Source organism: Chelonia mydas, chromosome 8, assembly GCF_015237465.2.
Source record: "Chelonia mydas isolate rCheMyd1 chromosome 8, rCheMyd1.pri.v2, whole genome shotgun sequence".
Classification (NCBI taxonomy): domain Eukaryota; kingdom Metazoa; phylum Chordata; order Testudines; family Cheloniidae; genus Chelonia; species Chelonia mydas.
Window position 1 is genome coordinate 1,187,066 of NC_057854.1, and position 19,346 is coordinate 1,206,411.

The 19,346-nt window shown below is 48.9% G+C and overlaps 1 protein-coding gene across 11 annotated transcripts in view; it reads left to right on the top strand.

Annotated features, from left to right (window-relative positions):
- UIMC1 (ubiquitin interaction motif containing 1) overlaps window positions 1-19,346 on the top strand; it is a 59,836-nt gene that overhangs the window by 25,236 nt on the left and 15,254 nt on the right. For 10 of the 11 annotated variants that reach the window (XR_005226554.2, XR_006283385.1, XR_006283384.1 and 7 more), the window contains exons 3-8: window positions 3,070-3,160; window positions 8,139-8,263; window positions 8,575-9,729; window positions 9,804-9,839; window positions 13,750-13,814; window positions 16,750-16,841. Coding sequence is in view for 8 of the 11 variants with exons in the window: in XM_043521246.1 (XP_043377181.1) it covers window positions 3,070-3,160; window positions 8,139-8,263; window positions 8,575-9,729; window positions 9,804-9,839; window positions 13,750-13,814; window positions 16,750-16,841 (1,564 nt within the window). In the remaining 3 variants the exon portion in view is untranslated. The remainder of the gene's footprint in view (window positions 1-3,069; window positions 3,161-8,138; window positions 8,264-8,574; window positions 9,730-9,803; window positions 9,840-13,749; window positions 13,815-16,749; window positions 16,842-19,346) is intronic. The other variant, XM_043521245.1, reaches the window with a different exon arrangement.

Below are 19,346 nucleotides of genomic sequence, written 5' to 3' on the forward strand. Positions count from 1 at the left end.
CGGAGGAAGTTTGGATTCCTTCAGGTTGCTGCATTTGAAAGCTGTAGCCTGGAGAAGAGGCTTTACCCCAGGCTGTCACCGAGAGCAGAAGTGTGCACTGGGCGCTTCGCACCTGCCGTAGCTATTCGTTTCTCCTTGTACACTGCCTATGAGAGATGACCTTGTAACAAAAAGCACGGGCTGCAGCTGGGAGATATTTAATTGATTGAGGGTTTTTTGGACTTGTGATCTTATTAAAGAAGCATGTGGTTGAGTGGCCCCTTGAGTTTGTACCACCCTTGTCGGCAGATGAGCATTATTAAAAGGTTGAGCCAGCCTAGAGCGGGCCCCTCTGTCCACTGCAGGGATCTCAAGGCTGTCATTGCCTACATGCAGAGTGCTTCTGGGCGAAGGGTTTCTCTGTCCCTGGAGGTGCAGCCTCCCACCCGCAGAAGTAAAGCCTAATTAAATGGTGCTTGCCGGTTCTTTGGTTCAGTAAATAAGGAAGATTTAAGACTTTCTGGAGCAGAGATGCTCTGTGTGTGTTTGGGCCCATCAGGCTTAGCTGGATTCACTCCAGCAATTCTGTGGTGGAACATTGTGAAGCAAATTAAACATTCCTCTGCATATAATTTTAGTCCTGAAATTGTTAAATGTCTAGACCTTGTGTACCCACAAATGGTAAAACAGGGGGGCCTACTGCACTAGGTGACTGAGCGTATGAGACTAGAGACACCTCAAGGGATTCTGATGTCCCGGCATGCTGAGCTGGATCCCTTTCCAGTCATTTGGGTCCATTTCCCTGTAGCAGGTTTTATAAGTGTTTGTTCCATGCAAGGGAACAAACAGCGTCAGCAAAGGAAAGTTGGGTACGTTCCTAAATCGCGTCAGGGATCTGCGATGAGCACTGAAGACAGGAGTATTGCGAGTGGTCTTGGAGATCATTTTGGCAATTGCAAGAAGGAAGGAGAAGACTGATGCAGCCCAACTGCTGGTGCAGCAGTGCATCGAGAGATGGGCTGAGGATTTAGAGAGCCTGCCTGGATTAGACAGGAGGGGGATAGACCCTCTGAGGTCTGGAACTGGCAGACCTTTAAACTAGGGATGGAGGGGGAAACGAGAGCTTTCACGTTACTCCATCGGTGTGTGTGCTTCTCACATACAAAGGAAAGGCCAGATTGCCACATGGCTTTATGGACTTCACCCCCAGCTCCTAAGCACAAGGGCCTGTCTGAACATTAGCACAGGGCTACTCTTCCCAGGCGATTGCAGGGGCGCATGTCACCTCAATGGTGGGGCTATGGCAAACAGCATAGGGCGAGGGAGAGTCGGTGTGGGTAGAGCCAGGGGGAAGGAAATAGAGAGTCAGTGAAGGGGCCCAAGGAGGTTGAGGGGAGGGTGACATGGGCAGGGGACTGGGAGTGGAATATTAGTTGAACTGCTGAACCCTGGGTAGGCTGAGGAGGGGGTAGATGGGGAACTGGACAGGGGAAAGTTACTGTAATCCCAGCTAGAGCAAATCACAGTATAAAACAAAGTTTTCGCTTTCGGGGCAGAGCCAAAGGGGCAGATCTTAGAAATGATACTGAGAGCGAAGTCAGAGCCTGGCTGTGATTGGAGAAGGGAAAGTCAGAACTAACCCTCTGGTGGGAGCAGGAGTATGGAGATATTGCATGCTTGCTCGTTTTGATCCAGTTCTGCAATCCGTGGAGGAAGGGACTGCATAGGCATAATGTGTTAGGGTTCCAGGAAACCACTTAATACCGTGTCTTGCAAAATCTTACTTGGCTAAATAATTCAGCTTGGTTTGGGAAGGGACATTCCTGGACTGAAAACCTGCTACAAGGGTTTCAGCAAAGGGTAATGATAAATAGCCATGACTCTAGTTCTGGGGAGGTGTGGAGCAGAGGCCACAGGGGCTGGTTTTAGGATGCTTGAAAAATCCACTGATGATACTAAATTGGGAGGAGGTCCTGACACACATCAGTACAGAGACACAATCCAGAGGGACCTTACAGGATAAGAACTATGGGCAGGAAACATGTAGATTCAGTTTGGAAGGATGCAGCGTATCTATCCAGGGTAAAACAACCTGAAGTGTGCACACCATATGGGAAGGAGCAGTCTGGGACAGGAACAGCGGCACGAGATGGAGGGTGAGAGCAGACAGCAAATTCCGAATGTGGCTGACACTAAATGCCTTCTGGGGGCTGCAAAGTAAGAGGCCTAGTGTCAGGGAGCAGGGAGATGTTAGTGCCTCTCCAGACAACATTGGGGCCTCTCCCTGGAGAACTGTGTTCATTGCTGGGCCCTGCTTTACTAAATGATGCAGACTGGAAGGAATTCAGCGGCAAGCAATGTAAATAACCAGGGATCTTCAGCAACTGACTGATTTATGTGGAAACGTGTGTGGCTTGACTAAGGCCTAATAGGGCAATGTATGTAAGCACACGTGTCGTTTGAACGTGTGAATAGTCCCATTGAGTCAATGAGCTTGAAGTAACACAGGTGCTTATGCAGTTTGCTGAATAGAGGCCTGTTGCAGGAAGCCACAAGACTACAAATGTTTGAAGGTTTGACCATCGACAAGGAATGGCTGACTGGAACATGTGGAGGTCTAAAGTACTAGGATGGAATTAGGGGCCAAGTAGGCTGGCTGGGCTGACTGGGCGGGGTATGAGGCTGAAAGGTTGAAAGCCCTGCCTCTTGGGGGACTTAGAACTGTCCAGGACAGAACGCTAGAAGCTGCGCTGAAGGGAACAGTCCTCCCTTGCCAGGGTGCTGGATGTTAGGAATTTGCTTATGAATATCAAGATTTTACCAAGGCCAGACAGGTACAACAGGTGCACTGCATTGCAGTGGCTGGCATGAAGTCGATTGTCTCTGTCTGCTCCTGTTTGCATGTCAGTCCGTATCTTTGGTTGCTCTTTTAATGGTTACAGAATGTTCTTCAATTAACGTTTGCAACTCAAATGTCACACAAATGGAGGATGGTTCCTTAGAGCCAGTGTTTTTGTCTGCGTGTCTTGGGGAAGGGGGAGAGGGCACCAGTACTTGTGTCGTTTATGTACTCTGTTTTTTTCTTTGCAGCAGGAGTCAAAGGAGGAGAATGGATTACAGAAGAAAAGAACCAAGCAGCAGCTGGACAGAGTGAAGTTTGCTGCTAAAAGAAAAATTGCACGTAGGTCTCACATGAGCTGGGTAGAGGGCAACTGAACCGCGGTCAGTATTTTTTGGGGGTGGGGGTGGTGAGTTAAAGGATGTGTGGGATTTCAGGCTGACCCCCTGCACAATGATGAATGTCACCCTTCCTGAATAGACTGTCACTTGTGCATTCCCCAGGATGAGAGTGCACGCACCAGTGCACTTCCTAGGTGTGTGACCGAGCAAGCACATATCGCATCCGATATCTAGGTTAGGTGTGGAGCTGACACGGAAATAAATGTGTCCAGCAGCGCAGGGGTCAGGCTACGTCCCCACTAGAGCCGCTGGTTGGGATTATGTCTTTGCAGCCTTGGGGCTCTGAAAGGCAGTCCTCCAAATAGTGTATCCAGTTCAAAACAATACAAGGAGTGAAATGTTTTAGTGCAACAACTGCAGCAGGTGCAGTGTGGAGTGCAGCTCTGACACTGCTGGGAGCGCTGGTTTCAATGAACTGTGCTCACTGTTTGCATGGTGCCATCGCCTGCCACTGCCTGGCGCTTTGCAGGGGTAGAAGCCCTAGCACTTGCCCCGGGGCAGAAAACAAAGGAGATAACAGAATAGGGCGGTGGGAGGAGGGGAGAGGGAGGAGATTTTTTGAAACGGCCGGCCGGCGTAGGAATTGCATTAAAATGTCACTGACTCATAGACTGTGTCCCTCGTGCCTGTGGCTCAGGAAGCTGTGCTCCTTGTGTAACAAGAAGGACTGACCCTTCTGGCTCTCCAGCTACTCTATAATGGGTCGGGACCTCTGTAGTTTTGCTGGATTTCTGTACACCGAGAATCTGGGCCAAATGGGGCAAATTCTGCCCCTTTGTCTGTGGAGGCAGAGGGTCAAGCCCTCTGCGTGAAGTAGCTGGAATGGGGAACCTGCACGAAGGGGGGAGTGCTAACCCGCACTGTGAGTTCAGCTCTCTGGGGTCTTTGTGCCTTGCTGTCCCGCTGGATTTGGAGCTAGGAGTGGGGCAGGTTGAGCTGCCATTTGGCATATCCATTGGCCATTCCTTAGCATAGGGGTGGCCCAGCTGGCACAAAGGTGTCTCCTGTCCCGAGTCTTGACTGGGATGACTCCTCTGCCACTCCACAGTTGGTGTGTGTGCAGGGGGATAGGTGTCCTGTCCATTCAGCTCCCCGCACACAGCCAGCTGCTCAGACAGAGGCCTGCTGCGGGACGTGGGGCATCACGCCTTGTGTGAGCAGTTCCGTCCTGACCTCGGGGGAGGAAGGTTTCCATGTGATTTGGATGCAGGTCTTGTATTCTCTAGGGGAAAGGGGTCAGCTAACAATAATTAATGAGGCACTTTCACTTTCAGGGCTGCTTTTTTATTTATTATAAACTAGAATTAGGTTTTTGGTGTTTATTTTTAGGCAAATTAAGCTTTGCAGTAAAAATCTTTTTTCTCTGTGTATTTAAACTTGTTCCTTGAATTGCATGGCAAATTCGGTTCCGTAAAGGCACTCTGTTAATGGGCAGCGTGGGAGCTTCCTCCCCAATCCATTCCCCATGCTGGGAAGTCTCCACTCTCTCCAGGCTCTGGTTTATAAAACGTAGCCTGCCGTTTTTGCTTTGTTGCCATGTTCCTCATTTTAGCCTAAGCCATAAATATAGTAGATCTGTGAAGTCTGATTCAGAGAGGATAAATGGGAAGAGCAAACCCCACAGAAATTGCCCTCTGTCTTTTCTGGCTGAAGTTGGTGCTTTAAAGCCATTGGAACATCTTTATTGTAATTGCACTCTGGATATGTGGAAATCATGCGATCCTGCATTTCCATTTGTAAGTGTTAGAACTAGAATTAGTGGGGTTGGCATCTAATTCGCTTTGGAAATGTTAAAAGGAAACATAACTTGCATAGTAAATTGCCATATTAGCATTTTAAGAGACTCTGAAACGTTTTAATTTGTTTAGGGATGTGATGTCTTAAAAACTGTCTGTCTGTCTGTCTCTGTCTCTCTCTCTCTCTCCCCTGCCACCATGTTTCTTGGTGGGGCTTGGTCCCAGTGGGTATGGGCTATTGGATTTCATGCCTTGTCATGATGAACATCTTCAGTGTCTCTTGGAGTGTGGTATGTAGGAAGCTCAGCTTTGGAATAATGGAGCTACTACTCCTTAAAAAATACAAAGCAGAGGCATTCTTGTGGGAAGATTCAGGGTGGGCGTGGGCATGGACTCACATGTGTCCCTTACTTGCTGGATGGTGGTTTATTTCTCTGAGACCCTGAGAATCTGCCGTCTCATTTGGGACACCCTTGAGATGCATCTTGCCTCCTAAAGCATGGCATCTATTTTCGTGCCTCAGAGTTCTGAAATAGTCTGTTTGCACACATCAGTAGGAGGCTAACACAATACTTAGAATTTCTAATCACCATAAATTATGGCCAGTATAATCAACATCAAGCGCACGCACTTTGTGAGTGTCTGCCTGCAGTGCTCCGATACGATCGGATGTACTATTCTGGGTCTTGCAGACTAGTCAGTGTACAGACAGCTCAACTGAAACAGATCAGCCCCTTTGGATTTTATGTGATCTGAGCAACTCCATCCACTCTCCCAGCAGTTGCGTATTTCCTGGTGGATCTAGGCCTGGGACTGCCCCACTCCTCAGAGCACCTACACATCTGGGAGGCAAACAAACACATTTCCCTTTTTTCTTGTTGGCTTGCCACAGGCAGCACTCATCTACTTGTGTGAAATGGGCAACAAAGGTACGAGAGGAATTTACTGAGAAATCGGTGCATTCACTGAACTGTCTGTATGTCGATAGCCACGTTCTGCAAATACTTGTGCACCTGGGTAACTTTAAGCACATGGGGAGCCTCAGTGACTGCAGTGGGGGTTATTTATATGCATAAATGTACTTGCATGTGTAAATGTTTGCAGAGGTGGGTCATAGTCTTGCCTGCCTTACAGGGCTTGGGGTTTGAACAGGAAAGGTGCTGACTGAGTGCAGAGTATTGGTGTGTTTGGTGACAGGACCCTTCTCTGATATATGGAGAATTGTCCAGTGTTTACACCGACGAGAAAATTCTCTTTTCATGGTTCCTTCTAGCTGGAAAATTACAGCATGACTTTGTCCAAGGACAAAGATTCCCCTGGGTCCTGAGGGCACTGCGGTCTGCCTTCACTTCACCCTGTTGCTCTTTCTTTTTTCTTGATTAATTTGTAAAGAAAAATATAGAAACAAAGCAGTACAGTGCACTGAGATGGCACACAAGTGAATGCAGCAGTTGTAGTCAGAATAGTTGAAAGAATGGTCTGTCCTCACTTCAGTGGAGTAAATCACTTTATGTCAGCACAGAATGGGAGAACGTCACCAAAATGTGAGGTCCTGTGGCTGGCTGAATGCAGTTGTGCTGTAACGTGGTGTCATTACGAAAGCCAACATGTTCCTCCGTTTTTTCTCAACTGAAACAGTGCTGCTGGATCCCACTTGCAGCTGGGGGGAAGCGGATGGTTTTGAAAGCAGAGGCCAGGAATCCCTGGGTGTGGCTTTACTGGGGGACATTTCTCCTGTAAAGTGGGCTGTGTTTGAGATGGTATAGTTGTGGCTGAGGGGGCCCTTCTGTTCAAAACCCCAATGTTTAGTTGCTTCTCAGCTTTCCGAAAGTGCCCTTTTGGGCTAAGAGGGCTCAGGCTTTGTTTTACCCCCAGGGGCAGGTGTGCACACGCCTGGGGGGTTGAAGGACATCTGCCGGTTGTGTTTGCGTTCTGAATGTGACAATGTGTTTTTCAGCTCCTAAAAGAGCTGCTGAGTGGCTTTTCCACATTCTCCATTCTGCAGGTGTGGTATATTTTAAGCATAGTGAAGTGTAGGGTCAAAATCTGACTGAATAGGTCTTCTCCCAAGTACCTGCTTTGGCTGAAAAAGGCAGCCTTGCTTCTCGGTCGCGGTGACTGAAGAATCCTTTTGGGAAGAAATGTGCGGCTGAACCAGCAGTTCTGAATGCGTCAGACCTGGCACAGTGATCCCTCAAAGCAGTGATGGGAGCGGGGCGAGGGGTCATTTGCACATGGCAGATCTTTCTGGGCACTGTCCAGCAGATACAGCTTTCACCTGCTTCATGGGGTGAGCCCGGCTCAGCACCTTTGCCCTGATCTTCAGTAGGGCCTCCCAGGATATCACGCCACAGGGCAATGTGACGTGCTATGTGGCCGGTAATAAAGTATAATACAAAGGAACTGCTTCTCTGCCATGCCGCTCTGCCAGTGAGACTGAACCTTATAAATACATTCATTCGTGTAGAGCTCTGTGATCAAAGTCGAGCTTCCTCCTGTGTCCTTAGGTGCACGTACAGTCCGCAGCAATGCCAAATGCTACCTCTGTTGCACGCTGAGGGGATGAAAAATCCTTCTGTAGTGAATACACCAAAGGAGTCAGAGCTAAGATTGCTATGGAAACCTTAACTGAATTTCCAGACTTTGGGTCAGTGATTCAGCATTGCACAAGTGTTCTCTTTTGCATTTAGTACTGTCTGTGCCCGTATCAAAAGGACCTCTTAAGGAAAGCTGAGATTTAACAGCTTTGGTCTGGTGTAAGTTTTTGTCCTAGGAATGTGAGAGTCCCTGGATACCTTCCTCCAGGTGCCACATACGTGCTGGGTGTTCACATGGGCTAGTCTATGTCGGGACATCCAGGAATGTTAATCTGAATTAATTAAAGTGTATATTTGAAGTGGATTAGTTAAATCACATTAAATCCTTGTTTGAACCCCACTGTCCCACAACTGAAGTGGGTTAATTCAGATTAGTTTGTTTAACTTCTGAAGTGAATTAAGATACTGAATTAAGGCCACTTTAATTCTGAATTAACAGCATCCACACAGTGGTTAATGTGGGTTAACTAATCCACTTCAAATTCGCTCCTTTAGTTAATTTGGATCAATGTTCCTGAATGTCCTCATATTCCCAGGCCTGTAGCTTTATACCACCAGGTGGTGTTATCCTGTCTCCTTTCTGTAGAGATGACTGAAGATGAGCAGTTTGCATTGGCTCTGAAAATGAGTGAGCAGGAAGCCAGACAAGTGAACTGCCGGGAAGAGGAAGAAGAGGAGCTTGTGAGGAAGGCCATCGCCGAGAGCCTTAATGTAGGTGTGCCTTTGTGCAGAGGCTTACAGAAATATTGCTTCACATACTCCCTTAGTTCTCCATGCAGAAAAGGAGTCTTTACGGGGGCTATTTCGTGTGGACTGACGGGAGGACTGTAGCAGTATGGGTGACTTGTAAGGCACGTGGGGACTAACCTCGGTTGTTCCTTGTGTTGTTGTGCAGTGCCTGCGTGTGTCCTGCATTCTGCGCTCTGGGTGACGGCAGAGCACACATGGCCAAGCATATCCTTGGCATTTGTTTTTTGTACCAAAGAATTTATCTCTTGGAAAGCAAATCTTTTGTTTTTCAGAGCTACCAGCCTTTAGATTCCCCTGCTGAGACCTCTGCACCACCTCCTGCACCGACAACGTGCGTGCCAGCGCAGAGCCACCCGGCTGAGCGAGGAAAGGCTGAGATCCATGGAGCTGTGCCACCTGGCCCCGACTCCCCACAGTCGGACTGCAGCTCCCACTCCCGGAGCACAAAAGCTGATGGGAATGGACAGGCAGATGTTGCCAAGAGCCCCCTTGTAGTGCTGACGAGGTTAAGCCAGGAAATAGTTGAAAGCTCACTACTATCCAGCATAATCGTACCTCCAGGGAAGAGCCAGCCTTTAACAAAGTCAAATGAAAAGCCTTCCTCGCCAGCAAGAAGCAATTCCAGGGACACGTTACCCAGCCCTTCTGGGGAGAAGCTGATCTCCCTGAGTCCCACCTTTGCCCGGTTTACTCCGGGCACTTGGCAGCTGACGCCTCGGAGATTGTTTTCAGGCTCGTGCAGCACTTCAAAAGCGATGGGAGGGGAACGAGACAAGCAGCCTCCTGCTGCTACTGGAAGTTCTGCAGGGGAGCCTGCTGCTGGCAGCTCAGCAGTGCTCCGGAAGAGCAGGGCCCTGGAGCTGGGCAGCATTCCAAGGAAGAACTGTGGAGCAGGAGGCCCCGAGTGTGCACCACCACGTGGGCACAGCGGGCAAGGCTCTGTTTGTGGTGAGCACGTGGAACGTACGGAGGGACCCGACAAGGCACCTGAGCTTTGTACACTGAGCATGGCCGATGAAAAGTGCAAGCAGGAAGATGCTAGAGACACAGTGCACTATTATTGGGGTATTCCATTCTGCCCCAAAGGGGTGGACCCAAACCAGTATACCCAAGTCATCTTGTGCCAGCTGGAGGTGTATCAGAAGAGCCTGAAGCAGGCTCAGAGGCAGCTTTTGCAGAAGAAGGAGTTTGGTGATCCAGTTGTTCCCTGCTCTTCTCCCCTGAGCCAGAATGAGCATGGGAAAGGGGAGCGAATAAACAGGGAAAATGGTGTTCCTGACGACACAGAAGATGGCAGGAAGGAGCCAGAGAGTACTGCCTGGCTTCTCTCCACAAAGAACAGGGAGCCCGAGCAGAATCCAGGGCAGAACTTGGAAGAGGAAAAGAACTCTACGTCCGAGGATGAACCAACCACCAGCTATTGCCAGGTAACGGAGTCGGCTTGTACGTATTGTACGTATTGTACGAGCAGTGGGTGCTAATGCTCTTGACTTCTGCCTAGGGGCCAACCTGTGCAACACACCAGCCGCCAGCAAAGGTCAGTGCCTTTTGTTTCTATGTTTGTGCCCCTGTGGCTCCCTTCCCCAATCACCCAGCTCAGCCTCAGGAGAGGAGAGGGCCCCTTTGCTGCTGCGGGCAGCTCCCAGGCTATGCTGAGCACCACAGGGTACTCCCCCACATGTACAGCCCCCTACCCGGCAGCGCTCCAGAACAGCACCCGCTCTTTCAAGAGCTTCCTCCCTCGGGACACAGAGCTGCTGAGAGAGCAGAGCCTTAGAGGCTGGCAAAGCGCATGTGAGCGGGGCCCAGTGACCTGTGGCACCACAGCTTAATAGCTGCACAAGCTTTCCCGGCAGAAGCCTGCCCTTTTCCTCTTGCATTGACAGGCAGGTTTGTGGGTGGGGCGCTTATACAGTTGTACTTTCCTTTTTCTCTTACGTCCTTTCTGCTGCAGACCATAGAGTGAGCTGCTCCATAGTGATGTGCGCTTGTGACACCTTAGAGACTAACCAATTTATCTGAGCAGAAGCTTTCGTGAGCTACAGCTCACTGCATCGGAAGCCTTCACTGCATGCATCCGACGAAGTGAGCTGTAGCTCACAAAACCTTATGCTCAGATAAATTGGTTAGTCTCTAAGGTGCCACAAGTCCTCCTGTTCTTTTTGCGGATACAGACTAACACGGCTGCTACCCTGAAACCTGTAGTTAGGTGTGTGAGTGCGGGTTGCCCAAGGGGTTTCTGTGGTAGCAGGTGCTGTCCTGGACGGGGGAGTTTGCAGCATTAGCCTGCCTGGCCGGAGTTGTTCTGCCTGACGGCCACTAGGGGTCAGTGTTTGTCTCTGTTCAGGGCTCTGTCGGCCGTGCTGAAGACAGCTTTCCGTCACTGCTAAGTTTAAACAGATTGCACGTCGGATGAAGTATTTATTAGTGCTGTATGTTAGGGTTGTGTCAGCCTTTTCCAACCCTCATTTTTCATAATGACTTACTCCCAGATCGTTGTACAATTGTAGCTTCTCTGTGACGGAAGCCTCCACTCTGTTGTTCCTATTTCCAAGTGTATTTGTTCATTGACCCCAGTTGATAGAAAGATGCTTACCTTGTTCTGTGATATTTATATTCTGTCTGGTAACACTGGACACTCTCAGGGAAAGCGTCACGTCTGCATTTTCTGTAGAAAGTAGAAGTGCCGTGCAGTCCGTGCTCAGCCTTTCTTTCTTTCTTTCTTTCTTGGGCTTGGATTTGGAGACTATATTTAAACAAGCCTTAAAGGTAACCTGCAGAGGGGAGACATTGGCCTTGTGCCCTTTTTTGGCTTCTTTATGATGGATACAAAAGACCCAAGAGATTTGTGTCACAAGCATTTTTTTCTCCTCATCTTTTCCATTAGAAATTCAGGTCTTGTTTAACTTGGAAGGCTCTGTAGTGACTGGAGAACTAATGAAATTATGGGATCAAAAGACACTGGAAACTGCAGCAGTTGAGAGAGGAAGCAGGGACTTTTAATCCGATTGTTTAAAACTTTGGGGGAGAGTTGTAACGATGCTGGTTCTGGTGGGACCCAACTGAGAGTGCCAATTCAGGACAGGACAAATTGCTTCAAGCAGGGCAGTTACAGCCCAAGGCTGGGGTTCCTTTGCACACCAAGGCAAACCCAACCAGCCAGACAGAGAAGACTTTGGTTTTACCCCACTGGCTAACCATGAGTCACACAGCAATTTCTTTAGACACTCCAGTTTCCCAGCATCACCACCAGTGCCACTGGTTATGGGGGGGAAATGCTTATGAAAACCAATACCCCAGTAAAAGAAAAAAGGTTCCCTCGATCCCAAAGGACCAAGCCCCAGACCCAGGTCAATATACAAATCAGATCTTACCCACCAATCACGCTGTTGCCAATCCTTTAGAATCTAAAATCTAAAGGTTTATTCATAAAAGGAAAAAGATAGAGATGAGAGCAAGAATTGGTTAAATGGAATCAATGACATACAGGGATGGCAAAGTTCTTAGTTCAGGCTTGTAGCAGTAATAGAATAAATGGCAGGTTCAAATCCAGTCTCTGGAGAACATCCCCAGCTGGGATGGGTCATTCAGTCCTTTGTTTAGAGCTTCTGTTTGTAGCCAAGTCCCTCCAGAGGCAAGAAGCAGGACTGAAGACAAGATGGAGGAGCTGCAGCAGCTTTGTATAGTCTCTTGCCATGTGGTCTGTCTTTCTTTGTTCCAAAGACAAGAATTCTATCACTTGGCCTGGAAAAACCTCAGAGTTCTGTCCATAGGCAGGTCCCTGCATACTTGCTGAGTCCCAAGGCGTGTCTGCCTTCTCTCAGTGGGTCAGTTGTGTAGCTGATGGTCCTTAATGGGCCACCAAGCAGGCTAGGCAGAGCTGACACTAACTTGTCTGGGGTGTCACCCAGAAGCACAGCGTAAGTTTGAAATACAGACAGTACAGAGCCAATACTTACAACTTCAAATACAAAAATGATACATGCACACAGACAGCATAATCCTAACCAGCAAACCATAACCTTGTCTTAGACACCTCATTTGACCCCCTTTATACAAGATTTGGTGCCACTACAGGACCTTGGTTGCAACCAATGATCTATACGGTCCCAGCTTACATCAGTAACATCATAGGGGTTGTTAATACATATTTAACCCTAGTGCCTAATGAACTCTTGGAAGACAAGATGTCTTAGAGATGCAAGCCAGGAGCTCACAGTGCATGTCTTCTGAACCCCCAAGGGCCTCCTGCAAAGCCAGGGAAGAGCAGATTTGACCTTGCTGATATTTCTAAGGGGGCAAAGCCTGAAAACTTTTCTATGAAACCCAGAGCACAAAACCCTGCAGGTCTTTATCTGCCACGAAGACGCCAAAAGAAAAAAAAAAGCACGTGCAGTTCATTTTACACTGTGCTTTCTGGTCCCCTTTCCCGATGCTAACCGAAGAGTCGATCTCCCCTCCCATTCACCTCCTGTTGCATAGCAGCACCTCGAGCCACTGTCGGTGATCTGCTGCCAGGTTCAGTAGATTTACAGCTCACCTGAGCCTTCTCTACGCCAGTTTTCCTGTCAAATTTCCCACTGCTGCTGCCACAGATTTTACTTCACTGCCGGTGGTGGTGACGGGAACCCCAGGCCAGTGGAGTTCTTAACCTGGTTAGAGTCGGCTGCTGGTGCCTTCCCACGGTAGTAACCGGGGTGGAGCTGACAGCAGTGGTGGGAAATTCTAGGCCAAAACTCCTGGTGTCATCACAGCCCGGAGGGGGTATGTGTATGTGACGGATGTCCCGATATTAGGGGCTTTGTCTTATATAGGTAACAATCCCTCCCTCCCCCTGAAAAAAAAGTGGCCTGATTTTTCACACTTGCTGTGTGGTCACCCCACCTGGAGGTTCTCCACCCCCAGGTCGGGCTGCTCTTTGTGGTCGGTTTGTGTCACGGGGGGAGCTGCTGGGTCGTCCCACCACACCCACTTGGAGTGTAACTGCTTTTCTGCCAGTTCCTCCGTGATCAACCCCTCTCCCCGGTGTCGTGCCAATGAACAGAGTGAGAGTAACAGTGTATGGTAGCCCTTCTGTACACTGCCCTGTGACCCAAACCAGGTGAGAGACCTCCCATGTCAGTTCATTCCATTACAGTTCCCTTGATTGTCCACTAATTGCCAGTGAGCCCTGTTACATTTGGCTAATCAGTGTTGTCATAAAAACTCACCATTTTCAGGCTCTTGTGAACAAATTTCAGAGTGAATTGAATAGATTCCATCCTATTTTTCAAAGTCTTTCACACAGGCAGGCAGATTTCTGTTCTCTGAAAGTTTTACACAGAGAGCTCCCTCTGCAAGTGAACGGTGGGAAGGTAGCTTGGAAAATCTCAGCCAGCTCTGGAGAATGAGGAACTGGCTGCTGCTGGCCTGTGTTTTATTTGGGATCCACATTATTTCCTTTCCAGGCCTCCCAGGCGCTATTTGCAGAGGACATGCCTGAAGATGGGGAACCAATGCAGATTACACAGAGGTGAGGAGGAGGGGTTATTTCAGAGCACTGGTTCCTGGACACACAGCCCTCCCCCGGCCTGGCCTCCTGGGCAGGAGAGTGCTCTGGGCGTGCTGCGGCTAGCTGCATGGCTGCTGTGAGGTATCGCTGTGGTGTTCAGCTCAGGGACAATGGGGGGAGGAGAACGCTCACCCCGACATGTGCGAGGAGCACTGCACTGCAGCTGAGAGGACGTGATCCGTGCCTTGCAGAGCAGCAGTCTGATCTGACAGGTGTAACCGCAATAGGACGGGGCTGGGGCGGGAAGGATGAGACCCGGTGGTAGGATCGCGTGGTCTCTCCAGGAAGGCAAGTTTGCAGCAGGTCTGTTGAAAGGAGAGGCCTTTGAAGAGGCAAGAACAGGGGGAAAGCAAAGAAAATGTGTCATGCCAGAGACAGTGCCCCTATGTGCCCCAGATGGAAACAGCCAGTCCGGTCCTCAGCCGGTGGCAGGAATGGGCCATGGCAGCACGATTCTCCTCTGATTTTATCTCTGCCCCTTTGTCTGGTAAAACCAGGTTCTGAATGGGACCCTAGGAGAGTTGGCTTCTGGCTGCCATCTCTCACTGCAGGGCTAGGAGACATTGACTGGGGTGGTTTGCAATTGTTCTTGCAGACTAGATAAGCTCTGAGCGGCAGGCATATGGGGAGCACTTGGGGAGCAATTTACTAGGGAGGTTTTAATATTTGCAGGTGTTGCAAGCCCAGCTGTGGGAAACTGCTTGATTCTCATGGTACTTTAAACTACTTTTATAGTTCAAAATGCTTTTGGCATAAAGCTGCTGCCTTTTCCCTGCCTGCTCTCCACTCTCTTCTCCCCCTCACTGATATGGTAGTATTTGGGCTGAACACCTGAGATTAGGGACAGGGCTTGAAATGCCAGCTGATTGCTTACCTCAGGCCAGTGGGAAGCTCGCCCTGCGGAGCAAGGAGACCTATGCTGCCTGGCTTCAGCAGAACTTTAGCAGTCTTTAAAAAATGCAGAAAGTGTCTAGCCCTGTGGCAGTGAAGAAACTCTTCAGGTGTGAACTGATGCAGTTGCCAGGCTCAGCTTTCCCAGGCAGCAGAGACGGTGAAATAAACCAGACTCTGGTAAGTTTCATGGCTGGTGAAATGTGCCCCCCAGAGTGTGCCCTGTTAGGCTACTACCAGTCCTGTCAGTTTCGATCTGTTGCTGCTTGATGCTGGTGCTGACAATGGTCCCCTGAAAGAGGCTGAGCCTTCTCTCCCTTCGGAGCAGCAGGAGGCCCTGTGGTTGGGACATGAAGGAAGAGGCAGCTCCTACCCCCCAGTTGTGATGGGGGACAGGAGGGTGTAATGTTTCAGGTACCCAGTAGCCAGAGCCTGTTTCAGAAGGTGGGGCTCCCTAGCAGGGTCCAGGGCAGCACCCTGGTAAGAGCAGCTGGGCTGGATGCTGGCTTCCCAACATCAGGGGTTCCAGAGGGCTCGTGCGTCACCCTTTGTGTCCAGGTAGCAGGTTTAAGCCTCTGTTCAATCTGACCCGGGGGCAGCTGACGTGCCAAAATGTGGCCCTGTGAGTGCTACAGTGCAGCCAATGGCTGCCCTCTTTGGGATCAGGCTTCACCATTGCCTGCTGTGACTTCTCATTTCAGCAGACAGCCCCGGTGTATGCAGATAACGGTGGCGGCCGTCTTCTTAGTTGTGTGCACATCAAGCGAGCTCTCTGGCTGCTGGCAGTGTGCCAGTGCAGCCCTCCGTTGGACAATGTCTGGGCATGCTGGTCAGCCAGCTGCTGGGGCAGCCACAGGAGAAACCCTGCTCAGATGTGGGGCGCTCACAGAAGCAGCAGTAGCAGAAGTCACACAGCAGTTTGTGCCCCCAGGCTTGGTGCAGAGTGCAGCAGGTCAGAATGTGAAGAAATGGTTCTGTGCTTTGGCACTAAGGGACAGGTGATGTAGCCAGCCCTGTGGTTTGACTGTAAATTGATTAGCCCATTTTATAACTGTCATAGTAAGTTGTTTTGTGAGAGTCTTTTGGAAGTGACCCCGGTGTTACACACACAGTAAAACGTGCTCAGCTTGGACTCAGACACATGCTTTGAGATGGGTTCTTTAGAAAGAGAAGTCACTTGTGGTTTCCTCTCAGAATTAGATTATTTATCATAAATAGATGGTGTCTGTTTCCTCCTCTCTAGCTAGGCGTGTGGTTAAATTAAATAAATCTTGGATCTGCCGGGGTAGGGATTCATGCTTTTAAAGTGTGTTCTTGCATACTCGCTCAGATTAATCAGAAAGCCACACCGAGGGCTGAGGTGATCAGCAGGAGGAACACACTTACTCAGCAACGGCTTCTTGTTTCATAAAGAGATTGCACTCCAGTGAGAAAATGGAGGAACTGGAAGGTCAAACAGAGGAGCCAGACATGGTTAAACACTACACAAAAGTGCCACTAAGCTAGCCTTGGCAGGACTTTGCTGTAGGGAAGCTTTGAGTAGTGTCACATTCCCGCTGGGTTAGAAAGCCGCATACAGGGATAGAAAGAAGAATTTGCGGTAAGGATGGGGAGAAAGAGGAGTACAGTGTCAAACAAACCTCCTCCTCTTTTGTCTCCAGCGAGTTCCTTGATATTGGTAAGGAAACATTGCTACCCACAGAACTCCTAGAACTGAGAACAGAAAGGATCAAAGGCATCTTTTAGTTCTGAGCCGATATTTTTACTCCTCTTGCATGACACAATGACCTTCCAGATCTTTTTATCGTGGGCTTCTAGGAGCGGGAAGTTCCTTTCAGCCATGTGGCGTTGCATGGCATTTTAAACCTGTGTGTTTGTTAGTTCTCCGGGTCCTTTCTGGCAGTCAGACAGTAATTAGCTGAAGATCCTTGAGTGTGTGTTTGACCCAGCGGCATGCTGTCACACTGATTGATTTGATGTGACGTGTGTGTGTTTGCTTTGATAGCATTTCTGCCTTGACCCCATTTGGCAGTAAGAGGAGCCCAGAGGTGGCCGTGGAGAGCCCTGCTGCTGAAGAAGAGATCCCTGTTTGCCCTGGTAAGAGCCGTATTGAAATGTGCTGAACTGGGCTTTGGAAAGGACACACCATCCGCTCTCTAAATCGCCTCCCCCGCCCCAAAAAGGGTAGTCCAGCATTTTTCTCTCTGGTTTTATTCCTTGAGAGGCCCAAGAGTTCTCCTCCCGCTGTGTCTTCACAGCGCTGAAATTCATGTGGCTGGTTGGTTTCCTTCCTTGGTTGTGCAAACTGCGTTTGCCTCTTGATTTAAAGCAGAGAAACTTTCCAATCTATCTGTCTGAACCCCAGGGTGAACTAGCTGAAGCAATCTCAGAACTGCTAGCGAATATCTTTAACAGCTCATGGAGGAGGGGTGAGGTCCCAGAGGACCGGAGAAGGTCAGACAGGGGGAAGGGGAACAAAGGGGACCCAGGGAATTACAGACCAGTCAGCCCAACTTCAATACCTGGAAAGATACTGGAACAAACTATGACACAATCCATTTGTGAGCACCTAGAGGATAACAGGTTATAAGGAACAGCCAGTGTGGATTTGTCAAGAACAAAATCATGGCAAACCAATCTAATTTCCTCCTTTGACAGGGTAATTGGCCTAGCGGATATGGGGAAGCAATAGGTGGGATATATCTTGATTTTTAGTAAGGCTTTTGAGCACAGTCCCACGTGATATTCTCATAAGAAAACTGGGGAAATGTGGGCTAGATGAAATTGCTGTAAGATGGGTGCAAAACTGATTGAAAGACTGTACGCAGAGTAGTTATTAATGGTTTGCTGTCAAACTGGGAGGTGCATCTAGTGGGAATCCTAGGATTATAACAGGGTTTTAAAAGAGAACTGGATAAATTCATGGAGGTTAAGTCCATTAATGGCTATGAGCCAGGATGGGTAAGGAATGGTGTCCCTAGCCTCTGTTTGTCAGGGGGTGGAGATGGATGGCAGGAGAGAGAGGCCTGTCCTGGGTCCTGTACTATTCAGTATTTTCATTAATTATTTGGACAGTGGAGTGGAGATTATGGTTGTAAAAAGAAAAGGAGTACTTGTGGCACCTTAGAGACTAACCAGTTTATTTGAGCATGAGCTTTCGTGAGCTACAGCTCACTTCATCGGATGCATAGCATATCGTGACACAAATTGTGGCACAAATCAGATGTCAAGAATTATAACATTCATAAACCAGTCGGAGAACACTTCAATCTCTCTGGTCATGCAATCACAGACATGAGGGTCGCTATCTTAAAGCAAAAAAACTTCAAATCCAGACTCCAGCGAGAAACTGCTGAATTGGAATTCATTTGCAAATTGGATACTATTAATTTGGGCTTGAATAGAGACTGGGAGTGGCTAAGTCATTATGCAAGGTAGCCTGTCTCCCCTTGTTTTTTTCCTACAAACCCCCCCCCAAGACGTTCTGGTTAAACTTGGATTATTGCTGTGCACATTGTAAGATGAGCTATTGCCAGCAGGAGAGTGAGTTTGTGTGTGTGGTTTTTGGAAGGGGGGTGTGGGGGGGGGTGTGAGAAAACCTGGATTAGTGCTGGAAATGACCCACCTTGATTATCATGCGCATTATAAAGAGAGGTTTCAAAGAGGGATGGGCTATTACCAGCAGGAGAGTGAGTTTGTATGTGTGTGTGTGCTGGGGGGGCGGGAAGGGTGAGAAAACCTGGATTTGTGCTGGAAATGGCTCTACTTGAGGATCACTTTAGATAAGCTGTTGCCAGCGGGGGAGTGGGGTGGGAGGAAGTTTTGTTTCATGGTCTCTGTGTGTATATAATGTCTTCTGCAGTTTCCACGATATGCTATGCATCCGATGAAGTGAGCTGTAGCTCACGAAAGCTCATGCTCAAATAAACTGGTTAGTCTCTAAGGTGCCACAAGTACTCCTTTTCTTTTTACGAATACAGACTAACACGGCTGTTACTCTGAAACCTATGGTTGTAAACTTTGCAGCTGACACCAAGCTGGGAGGGGTTACGAGCACTTTGGAGGACAGGATTAGAATTCAAAACAACTTTGACAAATTGGAGAATTGGTCTGAAATCAACAAGATGAAAATTCAGTAAAGACAAGTGCAGAGTACTTGACTTAGGATGGAAAAATCAAATGCCCAGCTACACAATACAGAATAAGTGGGTAGGTGGCATACTGCTGAAGAGCATCTGGGGTACAGTGGGTCACAAACTGAGTGAGAATCAGCAATGTGATTGTGACAAAGTAGGAGGCTTTTTTTTTAATGTTTTGCATGAATACTGTGTGTGCCTCAGTTTCCCCTATGTATTAAACAAATACCTAGGTGGTGGGACAAGGGTGTGTGATTTTTGCTGAGACCCGAATGGGCAGGTGGGGCTGCCTCTAGCTGCCTGAACGCAGATAATGACCAAAACACTCTGAACCTGGCAACTGATGGCCGGGGGCCCTCTTCCTAGGAGCCCACCAGCTGCAACAAGTTGGAACCAGGCGAGAGGTGGCAACGAGGTGACCCTTTTGCCCAGAAACAAGACAAAGGATGGAGGAGGGGCAATGGGT